This window comes from Protopterus annectens, chromosome 1.part2 (genome assembly GCF_019279795.1).
Source record: "Protopterus annectens isolate FY-2018-M chromosome 1.part2, PAN1.0, whole genome shotgun sequence".
NCBI classification, from domain to species: Eukaryota; Metazoa; Chordata; order Ceratodontiformes; family Protopteridae; genus Protopterus; species Protopterus annectens.
In genome coordinates, this window is record NC_056727.1 from 449,171,568 (window position 1) to 449,186,136 (window position 14,569).

At 41.5% G+C, this 14,569-nt stretch overlaps 1 protein-coding gene across 1 annotated transcript in view; it reads right to left on the reverse strand.

Moving 5' to 3' along the window:
• Window positions 1-634: 634 nt before the first annotated feature.
• The window catches only part of RBBP9 (RB binding protein 9, serine hydrolase), a 225,969-nt gene continuing 212,034 nt past the window's right edge, over window positions 635-14,569 (reverse strand). The window contains exon 5 of the mRNA XM_044056985.1: window positions 635-926. Within this exon, the coding sequence (XP_043912920.1) occupies window positions 700-926 (227 nt within the window). The 3' untranslated portion in view covers window positions 635-699. The remainder of the gene's footprint in view (window positions 927-14,569) is intronic.

The window sequence follows — 14,569 nt, forward strand, 5'->3', positions numbered from 1 at the left end:
GGATCCAGTGCCTTCACAGCCACCTCCCAGATTATCTTAACTGATCTTCTAATCTTCTGTAATTTCCTCATAGCAGACCAGAACCCTGTTTTTTTAATGTGAATGAATTAAACTTTACCGCTTTCATCTTGTGCCTGTAGCAAGCAGTCTTGCTGTTACCATGATGTCAGTGACCACAGCCCACTTTGTGGGGAGGAAGTGATGGGGGCGCATCCAGCATTCTTGGGAAGGGCTGATTTTACAATCACTAACATCACTTTTTGATCACAGGGAACAGTGGACCTTACCCTGATGAATGGCAATATAATGTTGTACTGGCTGCATGCAAAGTTAGGTTAAGCAGAGACTTGCAGTTATTATGCATATAGCTCCTGTGAGGCTCAACAAAAAATAAGTATGAAAAGAAATGCCTTTCCCTTGCTAGACTCACTTTATCCGAACATTCTAAAGTAATATATGAAATATTTCACACACACAGAAACACAGTTAACTTCATACCTTTACAAGAGTACAAAAGGTAGGCAATACATTCCTGTATAGTAAAGGCACTTTAACTTAAAAAACCTCAAGACAGGCAATGGCAGTCTTTGTAGTATTAAACAAACAGCAAATCCAGAGAGGAGGAAGACAATACTGAAAGTGATACAAAAAAGTACTTTATTGCTATGTAAGATCCAGACCAGAGAACAAAATGCAGTATCATTGAGATTCCTGTAGTAAGTCCTGGACAGCACTGACCAGCTCATGGAACTGTGTGTTCTGAAAGTGACCCCTGTCCTGGTATTTATGCAGTACTGCTCCAAGCTTGTCGACCACTTCTTGCTGTTCTGACCATGGAAGGAATGGATCATCTGTAGAGCCAAACTGTATGATATGCTTACAGTTTGACTTTATTTTCTCCCATTGCCATGAGCGATTGAAATAGCCTGAGAAGATAAACGCATTTATCACAAATATGCACAGAATATACCCTTCCCCCTAAAACACACACACACACACACACACACACACACACACACACACACACACACACGTACACACACACACACACGTACTGCAGTTTTGTTTCATTTAGATTTACCAAAACAGCACAAATCTGTGCTAGAGCCAAATATCAATGCAGTTTAGTCATTCACCTACATTAGGAAAAAAAGTCAGACCTACACACATATGAAGCTACACCTAACACCAAATAACAACAGAAACAAAGGAATCCACAACCATAGTTGTGCGAGCCCACTCACTGTAACAGTAGGTGTTTGAGAAGCATCACTGCTGCAGTATGCTTCTTTATCCATGGGAATTAGCTGCAGGCAAGGTCCATGCTTCCCGTATGAATTCCAAAACCTTATGAACATCCACACAGCTGGACTCCTTTCCTAGTGCAGAAAGTTGGATCAATGCATGGGTAAGGGGGGGCACACAGACTATTATAAATTCTTCTGGGGGCGAGTAGTACACTTTTATAATTCGCACTTACCACTAACAGTAGATGTTCCAATTCCTCACCGCTACAGTAACTTTTAGGCTATAAGAGTTGTTTTCCTGCCCAGGAAACAAAAACTGGCCAGCTTCACAAAGCTCTGGATCCCCCCACCACATCTTCACTCTGTTTGCTGATTGGCAAGCCCCATGGAGAGAGTGAAAGAGACAGGAGAGTCTACGTCTTGGACAAAAGCACAATAACAAAGAAAGCTAGAAAGCAGAAACAAACGTAACCCTACTTTATACTACTTTATATCCAAACCAACTGCATACAAGACTGGGGGGGTGGAGGGTGGGTCTGATTACTACAGCAGTGAACAGTCTGAACATGTACACTTATGGGTAAGTGCAAGTTACACAGCTATACTATGTTCATCATTTCCACTGCTGCAGTAGCCCTTAGGCTATATAGGTTAATTACCAAAGCCTATCTAAACTGGGAGGAGGAAGTATACTGATCCAGGAGCCCTGCAGGATGACCCTAGCAAAGCTTACCTTACCCTGAAAACGAATCTAGTTTGTAGTACCTTGTAAAGCTATGTACAGAGGATCATTTAGTTGCTTCTAGAATGGTTTTAGAGTCCACCCTTTTCCAGTATGACATTGAAGAAGACAAGACTCTAGTAGAATTTGTGCCTTGATTCTGCTCGCAATAGATTTGCCATGGTGGGAAAAACAAAAACAAGAGCTGAGAACAACCACCTGGAAACTCTGTTCAGCACAGGATGCCCTTTTTTGTCCTTGATAAGAAATATATAACTGATTGGCTTTTATAAAGGACTTTTTTCTGTCAAGAAAACTGGGAAATTGATGGCTTCATTCAAAGTACACTATGGGGATAAGAATGTTTTGTTCTTCATGTGACCTTAACTCTGTGGAATATGAGGCAGGTTTCGCCCACCATGTGAGACTGGAACTCAGATACTCTTGCAGATGTCAGAGCAATAATGGGAACAGCTTCAAGGCAACTACCTTAAATCAACTTGAGGAATGTATTCAAAAGGTGACAGTCAGCTTCTCCAGCATAAATCTGAGATTTCAAGGAGAAGCAACTTGTTTATGAGGAGGTCTCAGGTGTTAAACTCCTTTCAAAAACTGTTTTACCAAAAACACAGAAGAAAGAGGAGGATCCATGGGCAGACATGCTGAAACGGCCTCAAAATGAATCTTTACAGGGGAATAAGAGAAGCCAGAAGAAAGTAACTCACACAAATGTTGGGTACCGTTGGTATCCCTGATGGACCCCTAGTTGTTGGCTAGGTGCCAACTAGTAAACGCCTTCTACTTAGCAATATATAATCTTCTAGAAGCAGGTGTTCTTGCCTCCTTTAGTTCTTGCCTCGTTTAGTAACTGCTGCACATCCTTGTAAAATAAGTGCATAAAAGTTATTAGAAATGAATCATCCAGGAAGGCAGTTGAAGCTGATTGACACTAGGGTGTATCAAACTCCCACTGTCTTGTGTGAGTATATCCAGTCCATGAGGAAGCTTGTGGTAATTTCCCTTGGTCAGTTCCATGTGAAGGGAGAATCAATGTTGCCTGGGCCAAAAGGGAGTCACCACAATTGTTTTTGGGGAGTCCTTCTGAAACTTCAGAATTACCCTGGATATCGCAGAAAAGCATAAAGGAACATTCCTGTCCATGAGAATGAAAATGCATCTATTTTCCAGACTTGCTTGCAAGGAGTCCTAGTGCAGAATTTGTTTAGTTGCTTGTTTTGAAAGGAATGTGAAGAGATTTATTTGAGGTGTTTCTCACAACTGGATCAGTTCCTGAAAGATCATATCTCATTCAATTTCCATTCAAGCGGGTCTGTCCTGGTCCTGCTCAGCTTGCCTGTCACTATGTTTTGCTCTGATGGAATGTAAGATGCTTGAATGGTTAAAGAATGCTGTAGAGCTACCTGCCAAACCATCATAGCTAGACTGCAGAGGGGGATTAACTTTGTACCTCAATGCTTATGTTCAGCATGATTTTATGAGGTCCTGGTGACAGAGGTGATGGAGACACTTCAAGGCATGGATCACAGCCAACATCTCCTTTAAACTGATACACTTTGGTCTCTCTAAAGGAGTACTCTGATTTTGCAGCTTTATCTTATGGAAACTGTTCCCTAAGCAAAATCTGATGTTTCTGTGGTGAGAGAGTGGCTTGGGTATGAACAGAAAAAAAAAACTTACGCTCAGCTGAATTTGTTGCCTTATCTAATGCAGTTCTAGTTTTAGAAAGCCAAAAACTGAACGTTGAGACTCCAGAGGATGTGAATGCCAGCATGGACTGGACTCATGTTTTTTTTAGAAACCACTGCATCTTCCTCATGTGCAACCTGGCTAGGGGAATCACGAGAATCACAGAAACCATGAACCCTAGGATCCTGAGAAATTCACCTGCAGAAGTCTGAGACTGACTGCAGAAGTTCAAGAAAGATTTTGAATAAAACTCTACCTTTGCTTGTGCCAAAAAAAATATCTTTTTGTTTAATTAGAAGGCAGCTGAGAAATATAATCCTGTGAGGCAGTGTCAAGGAGGATTTTGCAACATTTATCTGGAAACCCAGATTGGTTTAAGGACTCAACATCGGAATAAAGACTCTGCAAAGATAATATGTGAAAGCCACCCGGTCTGCAATGTGACTCGGGTAAGACATTTTGTGAACACCCTTGGAGCTGTAGATAATCCAAAGGGCAATGCAGTGAAATTGATAATTTAATCCTAGAAATGGAGAACCTAAGAAATTTCTTAAAGCCTGTGTTTATGGGAATGTGGTAATAAGCATTGTTTAAGCCTATTCTTAACTTGTGGGAGGAATGAGGGATAATAGGTTCTGGAAGGTCAACCCATTTTATTTTAATTTTGGTACTTTCACAAACAGGTTTAGAAATTAAAGATCTAGTTCTGGTCTCCAACAGGCATCTTTCTTTAGTACCATAAAAAATTTGGAATAGAAGCCTTTGCCCATTTGAGTTACAGGCATTGATTCTGTGACTCCTTGGGTGTGTAAAGACTGAAAAACCTGATGAAAATATTCTGCTTGGTTTGGAAGGTGGGAAGGAATTCTCCTGAAAGGAGGTTTTTGTATCCAGTGCCATTGTAATCCTCCTGCACCACTTTTAACATACAAGAGTCTGAGACAATCTTATGTCAAACTGGGATACTGAGGACCAGTTTGTGGTACAGGTTTGTAGAAGTATTGGCCAGAGGAGATAGAAGAGGGGAAAGAATGCTGGCATAGTAATTCTGCACTGTTGATCTATCCTTTTTTTCTGAAAGGACATCTGTTTCTTGTTATTTGCCTCCAGCCATCTCTTTTTGCTCCTTGTTTGTTGGTATGAGACTGATTTTGCTTATTTAGTTTTTAGTAAAAGATGGAGGCCTAAAAAATGCATACTGAGGGAACATGAAAAATCTTGGATACTCCTTGAGTCAACTTTCCTCCTTCATCAAATTGTGAAGAGATCTATTTAGGTGTTTCCCACAACTGGATCAGTTCCTGGGAAATCATCTCTCATTCAATTTCCATTCAAGAGAGTCTGTCCTGGTCCTGGCTCAGCTTGCCTGTCACTATGTTTTGCTCTGATGGAATGTAGGATGCTTGAATGGTTAAAGAATGCTGTAGAGCTACCTCCCAAACCATCACAGCTAGACTGCAGAGGGGTTATCTATCTAAAGCAGAATCAAAGAGTTCAGACTTTATCTCATCAGCAAACGTCTGGTTACATACCCAAGCATATATTCTTGACACTGTAGCACTGGTGTCAAAGGCATGGACTAAAACTAAATGCTAAGAAATGCATAATAGTATCCTTCAGGAAGTCATCCACCTGTGGTAACTATCATACTGACAACACACCCCTTAGAGCTGATCCAGTAGTCAGGGATTTAGGGACACACATAGATAGTAATCTAGCCTTCAAGCATCACATGTCTACAGTGGTGAGGAAATCATTCTATGTTGTGTAAGTTATAAACAAAGGTTTGGCATCTAAGTCCAAGGGAGTCATTGTTGCTCTGCATTCAGTATTCATCAGACCTACCATTGAGTACAATGCCCTCTTTGGTATGTACCTAATCATGAATATCCAACAAATGGAACATCCACAGAGTTTCCTAACTAAAAGGATACAGGGCATAAGTAATATGTCCTATGCAGATAGCCTCAAGGCCCTATCCCTGAATTCTGTCTCCTACAGGCTGTTGAGGAGAGATCTATGCCTGGCATAGAGGACATTATCAGCCCCCCACTGTGATGGACTTCTTGTATATCAGCCAAACAAACAGCACCAGATTTACCAGCTCTAAAGACTTAAACCATGCCTGTGATAAAAACAGAACCTGCTGGAGAGACAGCTATGTATCCAAGAGACTACCCAGTCTCTGGAACAGGCTCCCCATCCATGTGAAGCAGAGTTTCTCCCTAACCCAATTCAGATGTAACTTGGACAATATCTCTAATGGACACAGGCAACCTGTAAATGTTTCATCTCCCAGGCCCCTGCTTGTAAATGTTTCATCTCCCTAGCCTCTGTTTACACTTATCAAGGGTACCAGAACTCGTCAGAGATTTGGGATGCATGGCTAGCCTTAAAAAGGCCTTTCTGGTCATTAGCCTAGTAAACACCTATGAACCTAAGTAGCAATGGCTCCAGACACAGTACCTGCACAATCATACACACTCTTCAAAGCATGTTTGATACCTGGGGCAAGGTAGAAACAGTTTAATTCAAAAAAGAACAGTGGATATAGCTGTTGGAAACAGTTTGATTCAAAAAAGTACAGTGGATATAGCTGCTGGGTCAGATCTAAGGTGAAAGAAAAGAAATTTTAGTCTGAGGCACTTTATATATTTTATCAGTTTTTTAGGGATTGACAGCTGGGTATCAGGATGACTACAGGTAGTATTCAGCACATTTTCCAGTGTTGGAAGTAGAGAAATAAAAAAAATATCCATTTGTAACATAGCATAATATCTACTCACTTCAGGGGGAAGTATCTATTTGTTCACATAAAAATATCTAATTCATCCTGTCTATGGTCTGATTAAAAGAAAATTCTTCCCCACGAGGATAAGTGTCAATATTTTCTTCAGTAAGAGAGCTGAGCTTGTGAATCTAAAAAAAAGAAGAAGCCCCATCTCTGTCATAATCAGAATCATCAGACCCTGTTATCCTCAGAATTTCTTTACAGGGAATGCTCACATGTAATTGCTTTAAGACGCCAAGCTTCATAGCTCATTAATGTATGGCTTGCTAAGGTAAGAAAAATCAAACTTTCTTAGCTGTAATTACTTCTTAAGATCTTCTTCTTTCGACTTTTCCCAGTTAGGGGTTGCCACAGTGGATCACCTGTCCGCTCATGATTGGCAGTGGAGCTTTATAGTGTCGAGTTGCCAGCATGGCGCCCAACCTTCCATAGAAGGCACACACATGCACACACTCACACCTAGGGCCAAGTTAGTGTGTCCAATCCACCTGCAGCATGTCTTTGGGATGTCGGAAGAAACTGCAGCACCCGGAGGAAACCCACGTGACCACAGGGAGGGCATACAGACTCTGCACAGAAGGCACCCCAGCCGAGGATCGAACCAGAGAACCTCTTGCTGTGAGGTGGCAACACTAACCACTGCACCACCGTGGCCACCCTGATAAACAATGTTTAATCTTTTGTTTTTTCTTTACAGGAGTCCCTGTGGAAGAAGTCTGACTTATCTTATGGCCTTAGAGAAGTTGTTTTTTCTTTCATGCCTATATTACACACTGGAACAGCCAAACAAGATGCAGATGATCCCGGTTTGTGGTTTTTGAAGAGACTACATCATGGAAAGCCGGAGAGGTAACTTAATGATTTGAAGAACAACTAATAGCCACTACAGGTTAAACCACTATCGGCTGAGGTGTAGACTGAGCCCACAGCAGTGGTAAGGTCTCCTTGGTAAGTGCATTTTCTTTCTAGGAACAGCAGGAGTGGAACTAGTAGGAAAAGAGTTAGTATCCATGCTGTAGCTGAGGAACAGATGCTAAAAGTGGTAAGCGTTGCTGGAGCAAGTCAGTCGGAAGATAAGTTATCACCTAGTGTACACAAGCAGCACACGTACACTCACTTCTTGTCCCAGCCCCTTCACAAGGTAAAATCACAAGCAGCAACCAAATTCCCTGTCAGCACTCCTTTACTCAAGTGAAATACACCGACAGAAAAAAAAATGGCAGGTGAATTGTCATGAAATGAACATAAGCACTACTCTGTAAAAACACACCCCTGACTATCCTGAAATACACAAGCAGAACACATATTTTCACGAAATTAGCCCCTATTTAGCTAAATAACACAGGTATCTAAAAATAGCAGTCCCTGACAGGAAAATTCCAAATACCTCTCAACCTCCAAGTGCAAGAAATCTAGATAAAGCCAAAACAATGGGGATACAAAAGCCCAAAAATCAGGGACAAACTTTAAATATTGCTCTTATAAGCTTGGAAAGTTTCTAGAATAACATGTTTTGTGTTAGCATGCATTTTCTGAAGGATATGAAGGCTGAAACTGAAATATCTGTCATTATTTAGTGACTTCAGTCTTCAATGATTTGTCAGAAAACCACAAATTTTATAAGCAGACCAAAAATAAGACGCAAAAATTTGAACTTTGTGTGAAAGTCTGGATAGTGGAGAGGTATGGTTCTGATATTGATAAACTTCTGTGTTTTAAAGAGGAAATACTGTTTTTAGTCAGAAAATAAAAGTAAATAATATTTTCTAAAAAGGGTGACAAATTCTGTGTGGAGGGTGCTCCCCAATGGAGACTTATCTAACAGAAACAAAACTCTTAGCCAATTGCTGCTCCTGTAAAGCCCCAAAGATGCTTATCCTTGAGGTGGCAAGAAAGTATTGAAGAAGTCTTCACTCAGACTACTGATTTCTCTCCTTGGGACTAGCCAATTAGCAGTCAGAGTGAGGGTGAAGGGAGGAGCCAAAGCTTTGTGAAGCCAGGCAGTTGTTCATTCCATGGCAGGGAAACAACCCATATAGGCTAAAGGCTACTGCAGCAGTAGGAATGACAAATATCAGAAATTAGCAAGTGTGCCCTAGTTTAAGGTACATAAAGCCCCAAGCTACTTAGTCTATAAAACCTTTTAGGCCCTTGTAAGTTTGCTCCAATTATTTCAAGAAATTTTAAAGACAGCAGACTTTGCATTCCCCTGACAAGCTATTGGAGTGGGGGTTCCAAGGTCAATATATGCAGTTGCTCACATTTTCTACTTGTTTCAATGGGAGTTTATGCCTAGGCCTTAAGTATTATTTATTTAATTTATTCATTTATTTAAGGCTTGCAATTACATTCTGTCTTCCACCTCCAGGCTACACAGGAGAATAAGAAGATGGCCATTAACTAGGGAAGGTAGATGGAAGTAGTACCATAGCTATGGTGGAATGAGGGAGGTGGCTGCCCTGGATACAAGGTATTAGGTTGCACAATCATCATCTCAGACTCTCAGCTGTAGCTGACATTACAGCCTTAAATGTGTTTAGTTATTCCCAGTGTTATACAGTGTGATTGCGTGTTTTAAACAGATTAGCAAGGCGAACTTTTGAAGGCCTCTCTCTCTCTTTTTTTTTTTTTTAGACTTCAGCTTTCCTTTTTTTTGTTCCTCAACTTTGGGTTGAGGGAGCGGTACTCTGGAGATTGCCCAGGGTGTCAAATGATCTAACTACAGTTCTGAGTTGGAGGTTGTATTACAGCAGTAATCCTTCTACTTGAACAGGTGATGAGCATATTCATACAACTGAAGTACTATGTTAATTGTAAGAACTACTGCTGTGATTATTCATAGGTTCACAAAAGGTTACTAGGCTAATGGCCCTAGAGTCCTTACAAGCCTAGCCATATTTATCTTGAGTCACCCCATTTGTTGGTGTTTAGGTGAGTGAAGTTCACAGAGGTAAGGGTCTATGGTAGCTAATAATGACTTCCTCTGTCCAGGAGGGACATGGGCATCACTCCAGGAGTGAATTTCCAGTCATCAATCCATTGATCTAGGCTGCATCTGAAGAGGGTCAGGGAGGGGCTTTGATTCACATGAACTGGAAGCGTGCCCCAGAGAAGTGGCAATCTCTGGGACAGGTATCTATCTCTCCAGCATGACCTGTTCATGTCAGAGACTAGGTTAAGATCCCTGGAGTGAGTGACCTTTGTGCAGTTTGATTTACAAATGTGTAGCATTTCCATCATGGCTGGGTCAGAGACTGCCCTGTAAGCCAGGCACAGGTCACCCCTTAGCAACTTGTAGGAGGCAGAATACAGTGACAGGGGTTTCAGTCTTTCCACGGAAGACTTGCTTTGTGTACCCTGTAATTTCCTGGTGAGAAACCTCTGTGGTCTGTCCAATTGTTGCAGGTGTCTGATGAAGTACATGCAAAAGGGAGCATTGTACTCAATTATTAGTCTAATTAGGGCCAAGAATAATTGAATTATAACATCCTTAGATCTAGATGTGATGCCTTTACTTATAAAATGTGCCACATATAAGGATTTCCTTACTAGTGTGGATAGGTGGTGGTCAAAGTTTAGGTTGCTATCAACCTGAGTACCCAGATCATGTACCACTGGGTCTACACTTAGGGGGAGTGTTGCCTATAACATAATTAGCAGGGATGTCAGCTTTCCCAAAGGGAATAATAATGCATTTTTTGCATTTAGCTTTAGTCAGTGGCTTTGACAACAATCATGTGTCTGCGTTAACCCTGTCTGCAGTATATTAACATCATTGGGGGACTTGATGATTGTTCCCAATTTGCAATTGTCAGTGAACGTGGTCAGCCATAGGCCATCCAAGTTTGCCTGGACTTCTAAGAAATAAATTCTGAACAGTAAGGGGCCCAGCAAAGAACCATATGGTACACCACTGGTGACTGGTCTTTTGCTAGAGGTGAAGTCACCCACTTTGATGGTATGTGTCCTATCAGTGAGCCAACTGGATACCCATCTGGTAATGTAGGGATTAATTCCCAACTGGGATAGTTTCTCTAGAATACTTGAGTGGTGGATTGTGTCAAATGCCCCAGCTAGGTCAATACAGGTGGTATGCACTCTCTTTCCCTTGTCCACGGCCTTGGTAACTTTCCTGAAGAAGTCACCCATGTTTAACAGGCATGATCTACCTTTAATGAATCCAAACTGGGTTGGGTCCAGAGTTTGGAGATAACCCATGTCCTTGTTAATAAGGTCTATAATGATTCTTTCCATGGCCTTGCAGATGAGGATAGTAAAGCTTATAGGCCTATAATTCCCAGGATCAGTTGATAATCTCCATTTGTGCAGAGGGATCACTGTTGCTGTCCTCCATTCCACCAGAACATAGCCAGTTCACAGTCTGTGGTTAAACAGGGATCCAAGTGGGTCTGCTAGGTCACATTTTAAGTTGTTTAAAAGGAAACCTGGGATTTTGTCTGGTCTCATTGATGGGGTCTATATTAGATAAACGAAAGTTTATCTAACCGAACGCCCACATGAGCGAAAATCCTGGAACTCGTAAACCACAATTGTGGGGGTCTGCACCCCCCACACCCCCTGCTAAATATATATTCCAACTCAAAGACCGCACTACAATGAGGAAAGGGCAAATATTCCCATCTTCACTGTACCACAATCTCACAATTGTGGTTTCAAGTTCCACAATTTTCGCTCATGTTAGCTTTCGATTAGATAAACTTTCATTTATCTAATATAGACCCCATTGATGCTGTGTTTTTGGCCTTGGAGAGCACCAACATGACCTGGTCTCTTGAGATAACAGGCTGAAGAAAGGAGGCAGGTATATCTTAGGGGATGACTGAAGAGACAGAGTGGGGGTGAAGTTTGTTCCAAATATGTCAGCTAGCAGTTTGGTTATTACCGCTGGTTGAGGATGGGTAGTGCCATCCACAACCAGTTCAATGCATAGCTGGGTATTTCCTTTTAGATTTCAGATGTAGTTAAAGAATGCCTTGTGATGATCCTTAGCTATGGTGGCTATTTTTCTTAGTAATTACGTTTGGAGGGCTTGACAAGATCTCTAATTTGTTTAAGCTACAGAGGGATTTCTTCCTCTGCTGAGCCAGTTCCCTCTTGTTCTTGGACATTAGTCTCCGTCTCTTGTTGTATAGCCTGTTTATACTAGGGGGTCCACCAGGGTGGCTTGGTTTTTCAGCATGAATTGGTTTTAATCCTGTCAGGTACAGCTGATTCTGTACAACTGCTTAACTGGTTATACAGGACATTGGTGTACACCTCTGCAGAGGCATCAGTGTTATCTGCATTCGAGGGAGCTTTGAAACTTCATATACCATCACTTTGTAGGAGGCTGTTTGTCTGTCTTTTTAAAATTCTTAACCCTTTTTGAGCTTGATGGGGTATCTGGTCTTATAATTACATTGAACGAGACTAATTTATGGTCCCATCTTAACAGGGAGGACATCACACTGGGCGGGGGGGGTGCAATACTCTACCATGTTAGTGAGTACTACGTCCAGCACATTTGAGCCTCTTGTTCATGTGCTGACTAGCTGTTCCAGAGCATTTGCATTGGCAAAGTCTAAGAACCTCTGCACCAGCATGTTTCTGATTGTGTAAGTTTCCCAGTCAATGGTAGGATAATTAAAATCACACATGGGTAAAGCGTTGGGCTGTATGGCAAGTGGCTCTAGTAAGTCCAGGTATGTGGTATCCTCTTCCTATTTTATGGTGGTGAACCTATAGCTAGCTATGATGTGGTAAGGGGCTTTGTCTGTAGTTAATTAGACATGGAGTGGCTCAAGATAGTCATACTGTATGACCAGTCTCAAGATGTATTTATCCTTAATGAAGATGGATACACCTCCTCCTTTGATTCTTTCATACTTAGTTTGTGGTCTGAATGTATGGAAGGCGCTGTAGCCCTGTACAGTTGAGGTGCTTTCCGAGCCTTTGAACCATGTCTCTGTGACTGCAGAGAAATCTGCATCTTCCAAAGTAATGAGTGCTTCCAGGGAGTGCAGTTTCTTTGGTGGACTCCTAGCATAAAGCAGCAGTAGCTTGAGTTTATCTATAGACGATTTTGTTAGGTTAAGAGATTGGTCATTTTGAAACTGCCTAAAAGAGGCACAATAGGGGTGGCTAATGCCTTTGCCAGTATCCAAAAGCCTAGAAGAGACAAGTGCAAACCACCTCTGGCAAAGCAGTGTGGCCTGTTGACCATGTCTTCCCAGGCTGACAGATACTGGATCCCCTTGGACTGACACCGGAAGCTAAGCCAATTGTTAAAGTCAATCATTTTTTGTTTGTATTGTGGCATCATCCTTGGAGAAAGTAGAATGCTGCTTAAGGCTTAGCACCAGTGACACAATCTGAAAGCTCAGTCATGTCTCTCATCATACAGTCCAGTGAGGTACATCTCAAGTCATTCACTCAACATGGACTATAACGGAGTCATACCTTTACTTGTGGTTGAGTGAATCAAGTGCTTGAGTTACTTGACGGATCCTGGTATTCCTTGGGAATGTTCTTCCTTATGAAGGGTGGATGGTTACTCTTATTGTGTAAATACCCATTAGTAAAGGTTTCTTTCCTGTGTATCCTAGTATCAAATAATTGTATTTCTTCGTTCCAATTCAGAGAAATGTCAAGGAAATTTCCTTGATGTTTCTCTGAAATGGAACGAAGAAATAAAATTATTTAAAATTATTTGCTAGTAGGATACACAGGAAAGAAACCTTTACAAATGGGTAGTACAATACATACGTGCTAGTCGTACGACAACCAAAGGCTTGGACTTGATAGAGGAGTTTAATATAATAACTCCAACATGTTTTTGAAAAGGGAATATGATAGAGTAGTATCTTAGTTAGGATATTTTAAATAAAAGAGACCTGTTATATCCGCCTATATTAAGGGTATCCTTTGTAAACAATAAAACAAGTACTACCGGAACTAGTTTGATGCAAGGAGCGGTTTGTAGTTTAGATATGCCAGTTGACTGTTACACCATTAGAAATATAATACAAAGGAATTGGAACATTTTGGAAGGAAATATAGATTTGATTAAGGTGCTAGGAGAGAAACCCAATTGTGTTTACAGGAACAATGGTAACATTAAGAAATTATTGGAAAAGGGCCTCACCAAAACTATCTGGGCTACTACACATTCTAATAAGAGGTTTGGAATGTTTAAGTGTGAAGAGAGCAATTTTTGCAGATATGTTTCTGAGGGCCCATACGTTACGTTACATCACACCCCACACACCTTTACAGTGCGAGGTCATTTGACTTGTAAAACAAGAGGGGTAGTTTATATCTGTTTATGCAGTGGGTGTGAGGCATTTTATGTTGGGATGACCACCCGTACCTTAATAGGTTCATAGGTTCATACTAGGCTATCTGCCCTGGGGCAATTATAAGCCTAGCCCGATTCTGTATGGCTTACGCCACCCCTTGATTTGAGTATACTGTGCCCTTTTTAAGGTTTAGTTTACTGTGCCTCTGTCTAATAGTGACACGGGAGTAATCCCTGGGACAAACCTATGATTCCCCATCCACCTATCGAGATTCTTCTTGAAGAGATTCAGTGAGGTGCTCTGCCTCACATGAACTGGAATTCTATTCCAGAACGAAGGGAGCCTCTGGGTTATGAACCTGTCCCTCCAGCAAGTTCTATTTATTTCTGTGCTGAGGTTCAAGCCCCTTGAGCGTGTGGCTCTAAGGGATTTAGATTTACTGAGGTGGAGCATGTCCATTAATTCTGGATTTGACATAGCTTTGTATGTCAGGCATAGATCGTCTCGAAGTAGGCGGTATGCAACTGAGTAGAGTTGGAGTTTTTTTAATCGAGCAGCATATGGCATCTGTTTGAGACCCTTGATCCTCTTGGTGAGATACTTTTGGGGTCTCTCTAATTGCTGCAGGTGTCGGGTAAGGTACTTCCCAAAAGGGGCATTGTATTCTATGATGGGCCTGATGAGGGATGAATAAAGGGGCACGATTACCTCTCTTGATCTAGATGTGAAACCCTTTGTGATGAGGTGGGCTATGTAGAAGGTCTTTCTAACCACTTTGGCAATGTGGTTTTCAAAGGAGAGATTG